At 40.4% G+C, this 16,712-nt stretch overlaps 1 protein-coding gene across 3 annotated transcripts in view; it reads right to left on the bottom strand.

The window, feature by feature from the left end:
- Window positions 1-24: 24 nt before the first annotated feature.
- Window positions 25-16,712, bottom strand: part of FOCAD (focadhesin) — a 201,064-nt gene continuing 184,376 nt past the window's right edge. For all 3 annotated transcript variants that reach the window (XM_074953460.1, XM_074953459.1, XM_074953461.1), the window contains exons 36-44: window positions 15,929-16,057; window positions 12,862-12,977; window positions 10,664-10,924; window positions 9,880-9,969; window positions 8,325-8,502; window positions 5,754-5,851; window positions 3,960-4,211; window positions 1,433-1,508; window positions 25-445 (exon numbers count right to left, since the gene is read on the bottom strand). In XM_074953460.1, coding sequence (XP_074809561.1) covers window positions 372-445; window positions 1,433-1,508; window positions 3,960-4,211; window positions 5,754-5,851; window positions 8,325-8,502; window positions 9,880-9,969; window positions 10,664-10,924; window positions 12,862-12,977; window positions 15,929-16,057 — 1,274 coding nt within the window. In that variant the 3' untranslated portion in view covers window positions 25-371. The remainder of the gene's footprint in view (window positions 446-1,432; window positions 1,509-3,959; window positions 4,212-5,753; window positions 5,852-8,324; window positions 8,503-9,879; window positions 9,970-10,663; window positions 10,925-12,861; window positions 12,978-15,928; window positions 16,058-16,712) is intronic.

The following is a 16,712-nucleotide window of genomic DNA, read 5'->3' as shown; positions in this document are numbered from 1 at the left end:
AACAGTTTTGCAAGATTTGTTTTTAATTTTTCCACCTATTCATATAAAGCTTTCTGCTGTCTGCAGCTTTCACTACACTATTTAAATACCTCTGAAAAATTAAAATTTCTATCTCACATTCAAAATGTAGCCCAAAGCTTGTCCTCATACCAGGGCAAGACAGCTCACACACAATAGGAGCTGGCCTACTGACCAGTCAAACCAAATGACTTTTCCTCTCTCGGAATCCCTGGGAAGAAAATCCCTTAATACTCCATAGTATAAAATTTCTCTGGAATGACACTTATGGATGACTGAACATTTCTTCTATTCACTTTTCTCTCAGTATTAAGGGCCGTCTCTTTATCAGATATGATGATGCTGTCTTGTGGCTACCAACCATAAGCCTTAGTCCATACTGCTTTCTTCTTGAACTCTGGTAGAAACCTCAAGGCCAGAAGTGTAGCTGAGAAAACAAGGACAAGTCACATGATTATGTACAGACTGTATAGTAAAAGACAAGAATCACCTGTATCACAATTATTTCTATATTATTTTCATTGGCTGTTTGCAGGGTTCTGCAGAAGCTAGTACAAGAGGGATGGTATTTGAGCCGGGGGCTCCAGGTGCAACCACAATACAAAATAATAATAAATAAACTTTTCTCCCATCTCCTCCTCTTGCAAATAATCTCACCTCATTCCATGCTCTTCCCTGTTACTCCCCAAACCCCTTGATGCTTCCATATGAACGGCAGGACACCATGAAAGGGATTAGCTAAGGAAGTGTGTATAATTTCTAGCAAGGGCAGGTTGATCATATCACAATTTGCTCCTCCCATGGGACCCAACCTGTTCATGGCCACTACAAACACTTCCCTGTCCCTGCAAAAGCATCCCCGGATGCACTCTGAAAAAATTTAGGAAAATGGTTAGTCCTGAAGCAGTTAAATAATTTTAAACTGGCTGTCAAAGATTAAAGGCCACATTAACTGATTGGATTACTGGTCTTCTCAGAACAATGACACACTAGGAAATGCAGAACAAAGCTTGCACTAACACTTGAAATTTTTAAAAATATATATTTTTTGTAACTAACTTTCCTTAAAAATAACATGTACTCAAGCCATTGATATGTGCCAGTAACCTTAACTGGACATTAACAAAGTTTTTAGCGTTTTACACTATTTTATGCTAAAACTGAGAGCAAAACATTATTCTATCTGGATTTTCAGTTGCATGGTGAGTGAGATAAAAGGAGGGATCAAACAATCTGAAAAAGGATTTAAAAAGAGAAAAATGTTTATTTGTCTGTGGAGGTTATCTTAAAGCCAATATGTAATTCTGTCATCAACGTGTTGTTAACCTACAAATATTTAGCTTCTTTAACAGACTAATGCTGTTTTCCTCTGCTGAAGGAAATATAGGAATAAACAATATCAGAAATACATTACCTTTCAACAAGTCTCTGGAGGATTCAGATAGCACTTCTTTAGGGCTCTCCATTATATTAAACAGCCAGTCAATAAACTAAGATTAAAATGAATAGCAGTTGTAAATTAAAAGAATGTCCATATCAGAACACCACAAATTCTGTCTGACCAGACTGGCTTAAGACATGCACCCTACTTAAGTTTAGCTACAGTATATTCGGACTGAATGGCAAATCCACCCATGTTAGAGTTTGCCCATCACTGCATTACAACAGTCCATTAGTATTTCATTTAACACAACAGTACAGGAATTATCTGAGTGATTATCAAAGTTATTTCTTTCTGCAGTATGAAAATGAGGCAAGCCCTTACTGTTGACTATTTCTATTATGATACTCATCTTTGATCAGTGAATTCCCAAGACATCATTTATTTGGTTGCTGGTGAACCTTGTTTATTCCTAGCACGGACATATAATATTCATTGTCTTACTATTAAATCTATAAAGTAGTAACTCAGGAGTGGTGTAGAGAAAAAATCAAATAGAAAATGAGAGTCACTATGTTTATATTTTTTCCAAAAATCATTGTTAAGCTATTAGAAATTGTTATGGATGTAAAACAGATTTAGAACTAGATTGCAGCTTAGAGCCAGCTTTCATGTCAAAGGGCAAAAGTTACTGTCTAATGTTAGATTTTATAATTATTTTTCAAAGGCTATTTGTTTGCACATCTGCTACTTAAGTTTTTAATCATCAGGCTTGGGTAGGATGGGACAGACATTAGGGCAAAAAAGGAGCAGTGAGCCATTTGGCTGACTTGATATTTTGTTTGCAAGGCATGCTGACGCTGTGGTTTGTAATACACAAAATTGCTAAAGAAAACAGTTAATAAAGTTCTGAACTTTACTCACGCAAAACACCAACTAAAATAGCGGACATGCAAAATAATAAAACAAAACACTGCAGAACTAGGGTGGATTGAGAGGAGTTGGAGAATCATAGTAATAAGAGATGGAAAAAACATTTTAGATCACTCAGTGCATCTCCCCGTCAATGCAGAATTGGTCACTTAGTAAGTGTTCAAATATTTGGTCCGGTCTAATTTTAAATATTCCATGCAATGCAGTTTCCACCATTTCCCTTGGAAGAATATTCCACAGCTTAATATAGCCTAGTACAACTTACTGTCACAAGATTTTGCCTGACAGTCTGAATTTTGCCTTCTGGGGACATTTCCCTTCATTCCATTATCCCCAGTTATACTACTTTGTAGCATAGCAAGCACAGTAAATAATTCATCTCCATATTTGATGTTTACGCCTTTAAATATCTGCACTCATCCTCCTATATCAGTCTGTAAGGGTATGTCTACATTGCAAAAAGAGACCTCAGCAGTGAATTTCAGAGCCTTGGTCAACTGACTCAGTCTCATAAGGCTCACACTACATGGCTAAAAAGAAGCAGTGTAGATGTTCTCACTCGGGCCAGCGCCTGGTCTCTGTAACCTGGCAAAGGGAATGGATCTCAGAGACTGGGCTCCAGCCTGCACAAGAACATCTACATTGCTATTTTTAGCCCCATAGTGCTAGCCCCGCAAGCTAGAGTCAGTTGAACCTGGCTCTGAGACTTACTTCTGGGGGTTTTTTGGGGTTTTTTTGCACAGACATATCCTTAGCCAGACTTCCCAAAGTCAATGCCTTCAGCACCCAGATCATTTTTAATCACTTTTTTTTTTTTTTTTACTTTTTACTTTCCTCCAATTTTTGTTGTCTTTCTGGTAATGTCTGTTGCCTAGAGGAGAATACAATATTTCCGATATATCTGGGTAGTTTATTTTTTCAAGGCACAGACTCAAATGCTTTACGAAAACCTAATCACAAATTTGCACATTAATGGCCTAGTTCTGCATTCTTCACATCCTCCAAACTCTCACTTCAGTGGGAGTTTTGCACATGCAAAGAAGGCAAGATCCAGTCCTTAATGCATACATGTTTGTTTAAAATAATTAAATGTCAATGTACAGAAGTCACCATTTATATACATTACAGGAAACTCAAGTCAGATTTCCCAAATTAGGCACATACAATCTCACGCACACACTTGTGCATACTTAATTTAGGCTTGCAAGTAAATGATGTGCACAATAAACTGTGGGGGGAAGGGAGAGATCGTCCACTGGTGTAAATTACACTAGCAGAGGATCTGCCCCTAAGTGTTTGCATGCCGAACTAGCCATATGCAGGAGTAAGTATGCACATGCATGTGCCCCTCCCCCCTAAGTAAACCTACTTAATGTTAAACAACCAACCCTTAAAGAACACTTATCAACTTGCATCTTAAGGGCATGTTTTAAGTAAGTCATATCTGACTGTGATAAAGAAAAATGAGAGCTCAAGTCAGATGCAGTAGATACAGAGGAAAGAACAGCAGCCTCACATAAGACCTGAGCTGACTCCATTGAGAACTGAGGGTGATCTGTCACCCTCAGAAAGTGCTTAACATCTTGCATGATCAGGCCTTTAGAAAGTAAATTATGTGCAGCTTTACCTTTTGTGTTTGTTCTTTCCAAGGCTCTTTAGCCAGCAAAACCTGCACACTGTTTGGAAGGAGAGTAAGAGTCTCCTGCACAGAGAGCTTTTCAATTGGATGCTCGCCAAAATCATCTGCAGACAATTCTGGCAATACTTCTTTGTGTTTCCATGACGACCAGCTGGCACTGAGGCCAAGTAGAAGTGGTGTAGCATGGTCAGCCCAGGCAACCACAGAAGCTGCAAATATCCACAACAGGAAGTCTACAGCCTAAACAGGAAACAGACAAGTTTGGTTCATTAGTTAAATAATAAAGAAGAAAAAAAGTGTTACGACATCTTATTCTCCAGGATAAATCCTAGGCAACTGAATACTCAAACTTTAAAAGAGAAAGACTAAAGGCAGTTTAATGGTCTGGCTTTTGTACTTTAAAGTAGTACAACAGTATTTAAAAACTACAATCCTTAAAGCAAGGGAAGCAAATGGAAACAATTCTGAACCAGACTTCTTTAGCAACGAACTTCTTCATTTTTTTTTTTATCTACACTGGAAAATAATGCTTTATGGACAGGCATTTCAACAAGTCTGGCATCCTGTTCCGTGCAGCAACCAACAGCTGATGCTCAAGGACAGGGGTGGGCAAATTTTTTGGCCTGAGTGCTACATCTTGGTATGGAAATTGTATGGTGGGCCATGAATGCTCACGAAATTGGGGTTGGGGTGCAGGAGGGGGTAAGGGCTCTGGCTGGGGGTAAGGGCTCTGGGGTGGGGCCAGAAATGAGTTCAGGGTGTGGGAGTAGGCTCCGGGCTGGGGCAGTGGGTTGGGGTGCAGGAGGAGGTCAGGGGTGCAGGCTCCAGGCGGTGCTTACCTGAAGCAGCGGCATGTCCCTTCTCCGGCTCCTATGCAGAGGTGCGGCAGGTGGCTCTGCGCCCTGCCCTGTCGGCAGACACTGCCCCTGCAGCTCCCAATAGCTGCAGTTCCCGGCCAATGGGAGTTGTGGGGTGGTGCTTGGGGCGGGGACAGCACAGGGAGCCCCCTGGCTTCCCTGAACATAGGAGCCAGAGGGGAGAAATGCTGCTTCTTCCAGGAGCCACAGCACACGTGTGCGGAGCAGCCTCTGACCCCGCTCCCTGGCTGGAGCAGGGCAAGCCCCAGACCCCACTCCCCAGCAGGAGCTCAAGGGCCGGTTTAAACCGGCTGGAGGGCCGGATGCAGCCCCCAGGCCGTAGTTTGCTCTCCTCTGCTCTAGGAGGATTAGCCACATGCTCACCTCCTTACTGCACAGGGCCAATAGTACTATACTGTATTGGAATACTGTATAACAAGGGAGGAGGATCCTTTCTGACCTCTGCAGCAATCAAGCAATGCCCCAAAGCATGAGATTTAAGTACCTTAGCAAGCATAACTACGAATAATATTGGTAGCCCTGAAACTGTCCAACCCTTGTAAAAAAATGCAGCTGCAGTACTCTGAACTACTGGGACAATGAATGCCACAGATGAATTAACATACTGTAAAGGAGCTTTTTCCTTTTAACAGTTCTAAGTGTATAGCATTCTACATGATATAGGTTCCTTTTATACTCCGTCATTGTTCTCAGAGGTTAGGTGCTAGACTTACTTATTTAAAAGACTTCAAATATATGCACATTTTAAAAACCTTTTGAGGACGATCAGTGATTTTCCTTATGGAGATAAAAGGACATTATTCTAAAAGATAAAAAGTGAGGGAATACTTGTTCCTTGGAAAGGACAAATTACACTAGAAACCATTTTTTTCTGAAAGCTACATATTATTTTCACAGGATGTACCTCTTTAAAATCCACATTTTGTATAGATATTGACTTGTAAGCAACATTTCTGATATAGCCCATCAATTCTAACAGCCAGTCCATTCTTTTCAATACTCCTGTAAGAACAAGAATATTGCCTTATGTAAAATGATAGCAAATACTCCTTCTTTAAAAAGCAAGTACCAGGAACCACCATAGCAATCAAACAGCAGGCCAGGGGAGGAATAATAGCAACAATCATAACATTTAATTTTTGTGTGCCCATGCCAAAAGGCATATAGGCACCTTAATAATAACAGCTGAAACTCACATTATAACATAGACAATGTGGCTGCAACAATCCCTAAAGCTAGCAAACTAAAAACAATACATTGAAAAAGATAATGAAAAAATAATCTTTCATAATAATTCCATCCTGCAGATATCACTGATCTGCTCTGTGGACATCCCATATAGATTCCTGATTATGACGTACTAACACAGAAGAGATCACCCCCCCAATCAAATAAATCTAGGCTTTGCGTTGAGTCCAGTGCATGTTGGGAAAGAATCTGGGGAGTATAAGAAGTGGTGTGTAAAACCTCTTCCAGTGCAGATTTGATCAATACAATTAATACAGTAACTATATGCCTAATCAACTAGTCTTAGTGCTTTAAGGAGCCTCCCAGTACCCAAGGGCATATCACCAGTGGTGAGCTGCCAAAATCTTAACAACCGGTTCCCTATAAAAAGTTCTGATTTAAGGGATGTGCCCCAGTATGTATTTTTTGTATCAACAGGGTTACCATACGTCTGTATTTTAAAAATTCCTCCCGGATGGCGATTTAAGAACCAAGAAGCCTGACCTGTCCGGGAAAATACGGATGTATGTTAACCTTGCCTAAAGTTCTTTTTTAAAAAGATGGGCCTGAACTAGAAATGAGCTCCGTTTCACATGTGTGGGTCCCCGCCGCTCCCTGGGGGTGTGCTAGGGTGACCAGATGTCCTGATTTTATAGCGACAGTCCTGATTTTGGGGTCTTTTTCTTATATAGGCTCCTATTACCCCCCACCCCCGTCCTGATTTTTCACACTTGCTGTCTGGTCACCCTAGGGTGTGCACATGTGTGGGTCCCAGCTGCTCCCTGCCCCCCTCATTGAAGCAGGTGTGCAGGGTTACTGCCCTGGAAACTGCAAGGCACCAGTGGATGTGGGGCCAGCTGCAGACAGGGGCATGGGGCAGGGCTAGCTGGAGGCAGGGGGTGCAGGGCTGGCTGCGGGCAGGGCAGAGGGTGCGGGGGTGGCTGGAGACAGGGGCTGGTGCGGGCAGGGCAGGGGGTGCGGGGGTGACTGGAGATGGGCTGGTGCGGGCAGGGCAGGGGGTGTGTGCGGCAGGGGCTGGCTGCAGGCAGGGGGTGCAGCAGGGGCTGGTGCGGGGGTGGCTGGAGACAGGGGCTGGCTGCAGGCAGGGGATGCGGGGGTGGCTGGAGGCAGGGCAGGGGGTGGGTACTCATGGGGAGAGCAGCAGGATGCAGCCCAGGCCCAGCAGAGCAGCCAGGGACCCACCAGGCAGCATCGGGAGTCCTAGGGCCAGGGGAGCAGCAGCAACAGGGCTCATGCCCAGGGCCAGGCAGCAGCCACATGGCTCCCGCAGCGCAGCGCCCCCGGCGGCTGGAGGAGGAATTACATCACTTCCCAGCCTGAGCCCATCAAAGCCTCAGCGCCCCCTGCAGGGAAGCGGGTTAACAACCAGTTCTAAAACTGCTTCAAAATTTAACAATCGGTTCACGCGAACTGGTGCAAACCGGCTCCAGCTCACCACTGCTTACCACCATATAACTGTTCAGTATAACCATAAGATTCCTTCCCTATAACTGCCTCACTGAGTTTTTGTCAGAGCTACCAAGATCAATCACAGTCTTTTCATCAATCAGTCAGACCTGGCTAATCCAAAACACAGTCCTGCCTTCTTTATCCAAACAAAACACCAACCACTTTCCACGCGCAAATTGGGTGTGTACTCCATTCCTTCCTAGCTTGCCTCTTAGTTGCTCCTTTTATCATCTCCTGCTACTCTTAGTTTTGTGTCTTCTTTCATGCATCTCACTGCTTACATATTAAGTAACCTCCCTTATTTCAATCAAATACAGCACTCTTGCAAATCCTTCAAACACAGAATACGTCTGAAGTCCTTTCCATTTAAACTCCTATCCATTTGTATTTGTATAAGTTAGGCTTTAAATTTTGGAGAGCAGTGACCTTGTATTTTGGTCGATAAAAATCCTCACATCCATTTATAATACTTCAGAAATACACCGGACCCTCGCTAGATCGCGGGGTTCGGGATCCATGCAGGGTACCACGTTAACGCGGGGATCGCATTATAGCAGGGGCCGCGTTACCATGGGTCCCAATTTAAATATTTAAATTTGGGATCCATCGCCATGACCGCACAATATGTGAATCCGCGCTCTAGCGATGCGCGCTCTAGCGAGGGTCCACTGTAATACATAACACACCTAGAAAGACTTGATTGGACCAAAACTTTTATTTAAAATAATTCGTGCAGATTCATTAAGCTTTTTCGCTTCTTCCTTCAGTGTGGCCTTACCTGTATTTTCATGGCTTACAATTCGGGCATGGTAGAAACTATGAAACAACATCCATGCCATAGTTTCTTTCTGCTGGCATCTTACCGCAATACCAATCACATCATTCAAGCTCAACAAACACAGTCGGCCTTGAGAAACTAAATACACTTTGATGAAAGTGGTCTTTTCTATATTGTTCTGCAAAAGCAACAAAAACTTGATTAAAGTAATACATTCTTCCTGGGTGAGAACAGTAAAAGATACTACATGTCTCTGTATAGAGATGGGAGGAATCTTCAATCATTAAGCCAGCTGATTTTTTTTTTTTTTTTGGTGGGGGAGGTTAAATGAATTGGACAGGATACAGTGTATAATACATATCACGTGGGGTCATATAATAGCACATGAAAGGGGGGAGGGATAGCTCAGTGGTTTGAGCATTGGCTTGCTAAACCCAGGGTTGTGAGTTCATTCCTTGATGGGGCCATTTAGGGTTCTGGGGCAAAAATTGGGGATTGGTCCTGCTTTGAGCAGGGGGTTCGACTAGATGACTTCCTGAGGTCCCTTCCAACCCTGATATTCTATGAAATGCACGTAAGTCAGTACAATCAGACCCTGCTTACACTTGTAAACAATGATTAGTGCTTATGGAAGGGATCAAAGTGACAACCCTGGTGTAAGTCTTAGTTGCACAAAACAAGAATAACATGGACTGTAGCAATGCAGATTTTCTCATACTGCTTTTCCAATGTGACTTCATCCTGACCCCAAGGGACTAACCTCGTAGTGAGAGGATAGTTCAGTTTCAAAGGCCTGTTTAAAATTTTTGGACTGCTCTCAGAGTCTGCCAGCAAGGGTACCATGGTGGTTATGTGATATTGACACCCGCATATAAGGGGGCTTGATCTGAGATCACCAACTCATTCCACAGAGGTCACTTCATCACCAGATCTTAACTTTGGATCACTATTAATCTCAACTCTATTTGAGCAAGTGACCTGGAGTTGGAAAGCTCTACATTTCATTATCCTCCTCAGCCATACTGTCCACTATAAAATATTTTGAATGCATTTGAAATACTGTGTGGTAAATCTATAATAGTGACAAGTGTGAAATCAAAAAATTGCAATACACTTTTTCAATTTTGCAACAGTGTCCAGGATACATCAACTCAGACACAGTGGGTTACAACATTGTATTTAGTATGTTTAAAGAATCAGATGGCCAATGTATAGAAGGGGTTGGTCTTGTGGTTAAACCACTAGACTGGGATTCAGGAGACCTAGTTTCTGTTACTGACCCTGCTACAGACTTGTCTGAATTTGGGAAGTCATTTAGGGTTTGATTCAAAGCCCACTGAAGTCAATAGGAGTTTTTCCCATTACCTCAGTTTCCCATTTGTAAATTGAGGATAATGACATTACCACACAGGGTTGATGTGAGGATACATTAATCAATATTTGAGAGGTGTTAAAATATTCTAGATGATGTATAAAACTGTACAGGTGAGTCTTCATCCCATACATAAACAAGTGTTGGGGAGAGTTCTAGAAGCCTAGAATGAAACACGATCACCTTGGAGAACTGGGCAATCCGGTCAATCTCTGCATCGGCCATTTCTGAGAGGCATTTTGCTACCTCAATATACATTTCCATTTCACTTCTCTGGAAAAAGAAAAAAACGTGTATTTGTACATGGATAACTGTATTTTAATATCATTAAAGTAATGAAGACGCTAAGGGCCTTTTTATTCATTGGGATCATTTAATAAAGTTTCTAAGTAAAATGAAGCTGGAAAATATATCACTTATTTTGCATTTATGCTGGACTTGAATGTATTTAATTTGACTATTTAACAAAAACAAGAAGTTGAAAACTTCTAAAGAAAAGTGCTTTTCCTTTTATGTATTTTCTGTTTGTTGTCCTCAAGAAATTTGCCACTGTGAAAAATTTTCTGTCTAAAATTGTTTTTTTCCCATGATTATTCTCTGCTTCCATTTCAACAATTATTTTACCTCAGTACAAATTCTTTATTTTTTTTAAATTGCCTAATTATTTGTGAGGCAAAGTCCACTACAAATTACCATAATCTAAAGAGTATCTGAAGATATTTTCACCGGAATGGTATTAGATTATTTACCCAAAACACCTGCTTCAAATTTTAAATCCAATGGCTCAGTGCAGATTTCATGAAAAAAAAAAAAAAAAAAAGGTTTTGCCAACAGTGGAAAACTCAGGCAAACATCTTATAGTGGCTTTTTTATCTCTCCATCCAGCCTTGCTCCCTAAACCTTCCCTACCCTAAAAAACCAAAACCTTAAAATTCTGTACTAGAATGTGAATATTTACTTCTCTTACCTGAATCTTTTCTGGCAAAAGCTCAAATATTTTCTCTGCAGCCTGGCACAGAAGGCTCCAGCAGTATTGGGCAGGGCTTGGAAGTTTCATAGCCTGGCTGAGTCCTTGTAAGATGCTCTGGCAAAGCTCAGGATTTTTTGGGTGTTTCTTCGTTTCAAAATGCTGTACTAAAAACACTTCAATAAAAGTCTGTAGTTTGTCTTCTGCAACGTGTTTCATCCACAGGGGCAAAGTAGTAAAAATATATTTCCTGGTTTTCATCTGAAGGGCAAATACAGGGCATTACTGGACATTGGTTGTGCTCAAAGTCTTTCCTACTACCTTAGATAATTAATACCATTATCTCACTATTCCTAAGGTGATTCCTTTTATTAAGTATAGGGAATACTACTAATATTGATAGGTTTCAGAGTAGCAGCCGTGTTAGTCTGTATCCGCAAAAAGAAAAGGAGGACTTGTGGCACCTGGAGTTGGAAAGCTCTATATTTCATTATCCTCATCAGCCACACTGTCCACTATAAAATCTTTTGAATGCATTTGAAATACTAACAAATTTATTTGAGCATAAGCTTTCGTGAGCATCCAATGAAGTGAGCTGTAGAAAGCTTATGCTCAAATACATTTGTTAGTCTCTAAGGTGCCACAAGTCCTCCTTTTCTTTTTAATAATATTGAGGTAACATTAACTAATTATTAGAGGCAAAATTGGAAAGTTTTAAATGGCTCTAGAGTACAGTACCCAGAACACAGAACTTAATCTTCCAGTATGATTTATAGCAGAAAGTAGAAGAGATTTACCAGTGACTCAGATAGTTTTTTTTCTTCTATGCTAAAAAATTTGGACTCCACCTTCTCTTAGTTTTAGATCAAAACCTCCATTGTCCCTCAGCTATAGACAAAGGGTAAAATTTTCAAAAGTGCCGAAGTCACTGGGACTTGAGGCACTTCTGAATTTTTTTCATCCCAAATAACTATAGATGCTTCTCCCACTTCTTTATTATTATTATTTATTATTTGTATTACCATAGTGCTTAGGAACACTAGTTGAAGCAGTAATTTAATCCCTTGTGATCTGTTAAGTTTTCCTCAGGTTCTCTCACATACTGAGGATTGTGTCCTATCAGATAGAGTACAACTGGGGCCTTCCAGCAGAACTCTTGACCCATGCAACACAAAATGCACAACCCAGTACAATTCTTTGGCAGAGAAGTGCAGAAGCAGTGTACTTCAAACCTCTTGAAGATTGCTTCTCAATTTTCAGGACGAGGCTAAATTCTCCACTTCGTGGAGCTGAATGCACTGCCCTTGTGTGTTGAGAAATGAGAGGCTCAAACTCGAGTCTTCTCCTTGCCAGTGACAAACCCCTTACCAAATCCCAAAACTTTTAACATCTTTACCAACTCAAATGGATTACCAATTCACTAAACCATGGAGAACTGGACGATCATAGACTAAACTGAGCAGGATTTTCTTCTAATGATTTTGGGCCAGCTTCTCAGCTGGTGTAGATCAGCACAGCTCCATTGAAGTCATCAGAGCGACATTACTGATCCTAGCTATGGTTGATGTGGAAGTTTGCAGGATTTCTAAAGGACTAATTTCATGTGTTGCTGGGGGCCTTGTAGCGCCCATACTGAATTTCCACAACTTGATTCCCACTTTTCATCTGAGGATAGCACGAATTTTGATGCTAACACAGATTACCCTTTCAACTGTATAAAGATTAATTTAGAGGAACAGAAAGGAAGGAAAGCAAGATGAATAACTAACATAAATAACAGGTTTCAGAGTATCAGCCGTGTTAGTCTGTATCCTCAAAAAGAAAAGGAGGACTTGTGGCACCTTAGAGACTAACAAATTGATTTGCATATAAGCTTTCATGAGCTACAGCTCACTTCATCGGATGCATTCAGTGAAAAATAAGTAAATAGGTGATGGAAAGTCTCAAGTCTGCCTTGAGTTTGAAGTCTCTGTTATAAGTAATTTCAGAGAGCCATTAAAAGCCATTTGCTGATCTAACAAAACTTTTAGAAAATTCTGCACAAATGTCACTTTGCGTTTGGATGAAATGCAGGGCTGGAATAGTAAGCATGTAGGTGCGCAGGATTAAGATGTGCTTTCCTGTGTAAGGAAGCTTGTACACAGAAAAGAGGACAGAGTATTCATAAGCCTTCTGGAGCTCTACGCTGATATACATACGCTAAGACTGTAGACTAGAGGTGGTACTACCCACATCCCCAAGAGCATTGCAGCATTCTGAGATGACTGAGCCTGGGTCACCGCAAGTTCAATACACAGTTGCTGAATCTCTTCCCCTAAAAGAGAAGAAAGTGAATAGTTTACAATGCAATTCTTTTAACTTTCAATTTGTTCTCAGCCCATAATGCTGAAAAAATAAAAACGAAGGTAAATGTTTTTATTCTAGCAGAAATATGTTGTGTTTTTGTGACACCACTGGTAACATTTAGAGCAGACCTCTCTCTCTATTTATGTAACTTCTTTATTACCCTTGGATGTGTCCAGAATCCAAGCATGTGGCATTCACTCAAATTTAATTGAGAAGAAAAGCATTAAAATGTGAACATGGAGAATAAAAAGAATCAATGTTCTTTGCTAAATGGAGAGAATAATCAAACTATTAAAGAACCCCTTGAAGGGGAACCAAGGATTGATATTCCTTTTTTGCTAAGCTCAGCCTGTTCTGCTCCATTTACATTCAGCATGCTGTGCACCAGTGTAAATGTCAACTTCGCAGAACTACAGGTGAATCATTGTTATTGCTGTTGGAGCATGGGCACAGACATTCTTCTGGTCTGGGTGTAGGGGATCTTTCTAAAGAATAGAGTTCTTATGTTAATTATTGAATTCCTAATTAGTGGGTCCTGTTCAGGCTCCCCAAAAATCTGAAATTGTCCGTCCCTTGATAAAGATAACCATACAAATCTGAAAAGAGTTTGCTTTGCACAATGGAATGGCTTTCATAACAGTTCATTCTATTGTAGCCGCACACGAAGGACAGGGATTTCAAATTTAATGCTGACATTTAAAGTTAGCCTCACAGATTTAAGATCAGAAGGGAACATTGTGATCATCTAGTCTGCTCTCCTGCACATTGCAGGCCACAGAACCTCACCCACCCACTCCTGAAATAGACCCCTACCCTCTGGCTGAGTTACTTAAGTCCTCAAATCATGCTTTTAATACTTCAAGTTACAGAGAATTCACCATTTATGCTAGTTTAAACCTGAAAGTGACTTGTGCCCCATGCTGCAGAGGAAGGCGAAACCCCCCCAGAGTCTCTGCCAATCTGACCCAGGAGGAAATTCCTTCCTGACCCCAAATATGGCAATCAGTTAGACCCTGAGCTTATGGGAAAGACCCACCAGGCAGATACCTAGGAAAGAATTCTCTGTAGTAACTCGGAGCCCTCCCCATCTAGTGTCCCATCACCAGCCGTTGGGAATTTTTGCTACTGGCAGTCACTGATGGGCCACATGCCATTTTAGGCAGTCCCATCATACCATCCCCTCCATAAATTTATCAAGCTTAATCTTAATTCAACTTTGCTTTATATACATTTCCAGAATACTTGAAAGTGGAACCATTTGTTATTAATCTTATTTATTTGGGCCAAAATTTTCAAAAATGGGAGCCTAAAGTTGACTGGAATGGATGCTGTTGAGTAGTTTTACTTCTGAAATAAGGTAATTCACTTCAATGTCTAAATATGGATTTAGGAGCCTAACATTATGCTCGTGATTTTGAGAATCTGACTTAGAAATTTAGCCTTTTTCTTTAGCATATTGTTTGGTACCCAATCCAGATTGCTACAAAAGTATTTGTCATTTGTAAGCATTCACCAAATAGTTTGGATTAATAATTTACAGACTATAGATTGTTTGCAAACTGTTCACCCAAGCTATTTGTTATTCAGTAGTTGTGAGGTATGCCTATCCTAAATCACATAGTGTTGTTTCTGCTCCACGAATGCAGCACTGAACTTTTTAAAACAGGAAAATAATCTGCTTTTGTTATCAGTTTATGGATGAATAAATCATTCATGTTAGAACATGTGAAACTTTCAGGATTCATAACCATATTCACAAATACCCATCCCTCATCCAAATATTCATGAATAACTATTATTATGACTGAACTCAGTATGTATCACAAAAATATTCATGATCATGTTTCTTGAAAATTACTTCAGGGTTTCACATTTCCAGTTTGGATGTCAGGCTAAAATACAATTGCTCTGCTTTCTGCTTCTGCAGCCCAACATCAGCACTGCTCACGAACCACCCACTACTAATACAAAGGGGTATCTATTCACTTCTTCATGCATATATTTAACTTCCATAATTCTACTCAGGTACAATGAGAAGAGTTTATATGTCAAAGACCAAGCAGTCTCAAACGAAGGAATGAAACGGATGCACTGTTCCTTCGAATTAAAACAAAGGAACTAAACGGATGCACTGTTTCTTCTGGAACTTCTGTGGTTTACAATAACATGAAACTCCTCTTTCTTCGGTAAAAAAGGACACACAATTTTTCCCAGTGTGTTAAACAAGTTTCCACATTCAAAGCACCATTCAGGTATTACAGCAATATGGACAATTTGGTTCAATATGAGAAATACTCTTGCAAATTTCTCTTATATAACTTAAGAGAATTCATTGAAAGAACACATCATCAGGCAAAAATATCAGCAAAACCTCCTATGATCTTTCTACATCTGGCAAGGGCTTTGCTTTCCACAATGACAGTTTCATAATTTCCAGAATTTTGGATTTAAGAGCACCTTGTAAATAAATAAAATGGCTAACAGCAAGAAATAAGTGCAGCCTCCCTATTACTGAGCCCTCCAAAGCCACACAATCTAAATCCAAGAACAATTTGTATGGCAACTTCCAGCTTCTCCCTTACCGTGGACACTGACAAGTTTAGATCCAGGTCCCAATGTTGCAGTAGGCTCCTATTACTAAAATGGGCCAAATCCGATCCAGAAACTCCTGAATTCTGGGGAATTTCAGATCTAGATCTGAACTTTGTGGCTCTGATTCTTCTCTAATTTGTTCCAGTATTGGAATTCCAATGTCCCCATGGGAATGTTTGCAAACATAAGCTCAGAAACAAAAATATCATACTTCAGGGTGTATTAAATGCTCTACACTCTTGAAAGAGCTCGAGTTTTACAGTATGATCTTTTGAACACAAGTCACATGAAAATGATCCAAAGGACTCATAAAATCATTAAACTTACCAAAGTTTAGTCTCACCAAAGGAGAAAGAACTGAAGCCCAGTTGACAGGTGGATACTGGTAGCTTTCTCCAACTAAAGCTACAGGTGCCAAAGCTACTTTCACCAAGTGAGGGGGAATGGATTCAGGGCCTGCAACAGAACAACCAACTATCACTTGAATTTCATGATGAGCAAATTGGGTAAAATAACCAAAACAAGGAATATAAAAGCATAAGACATGAATTTACAGTATTACATATTGGACTGAAAAACAATTTGTAATGAAAGACAAAGACATTATAAAAGCACCTAAAAATATTCTGTCATTTGTATTGACTGCAATTGGCTGAATATGCTGCAAACTTTTTGGAATGCAGTTGTTGGATTATACAAAGAACGGTCTGCTAAAGAAGTCTTCTTCTGTCTCTGCTGAAGGGGAGCTAGTCTAAAATTAATTTTAGAAATAAAAATACTTTAAAATAAGTTGTACTTCTACAGCAACTTCCATCCGAAACTCTTAAAGCACTTTACACACATTAATAAATTAAGCCTTACACCACTTCTCTGAGGTCAGTTATTGTCTTCATTTTACAGGCAGGGAAACTGATGCAGAGAGATTGCATGATTTATCCATATTCACACAGAAAATCAGCACCAGAATTCGGAACAGAGCAAAGCTTTGCCACCAGTTCCCCTAGTTCCATCCAACAGACATCTACAATGCAAATTCTAGCCCTCATTTAACTTCTACCCAAGCCCAAGTCGAAGGCTTTGTCTTTACTGCAAAGAAGGTGGGATTTGTTTT

This window comes from Natator depressus, chromosome 5 (assembly GCF_965152275.1).
Source record: "Natator depressus isolate rNatDep1 chromosome 5, rNatDep2.hap1, whole genome shotgun sequence".
Lineage (NCBI taxonomy): Eukaryota > Metazoa > Chordata > Testudines > Cheloniidae > Natator > Natator depressus.
Note: the sequence above shows the minus strand (reverse complement) of the source record. Positions and strands in the feature narration are given on the sequence as shown.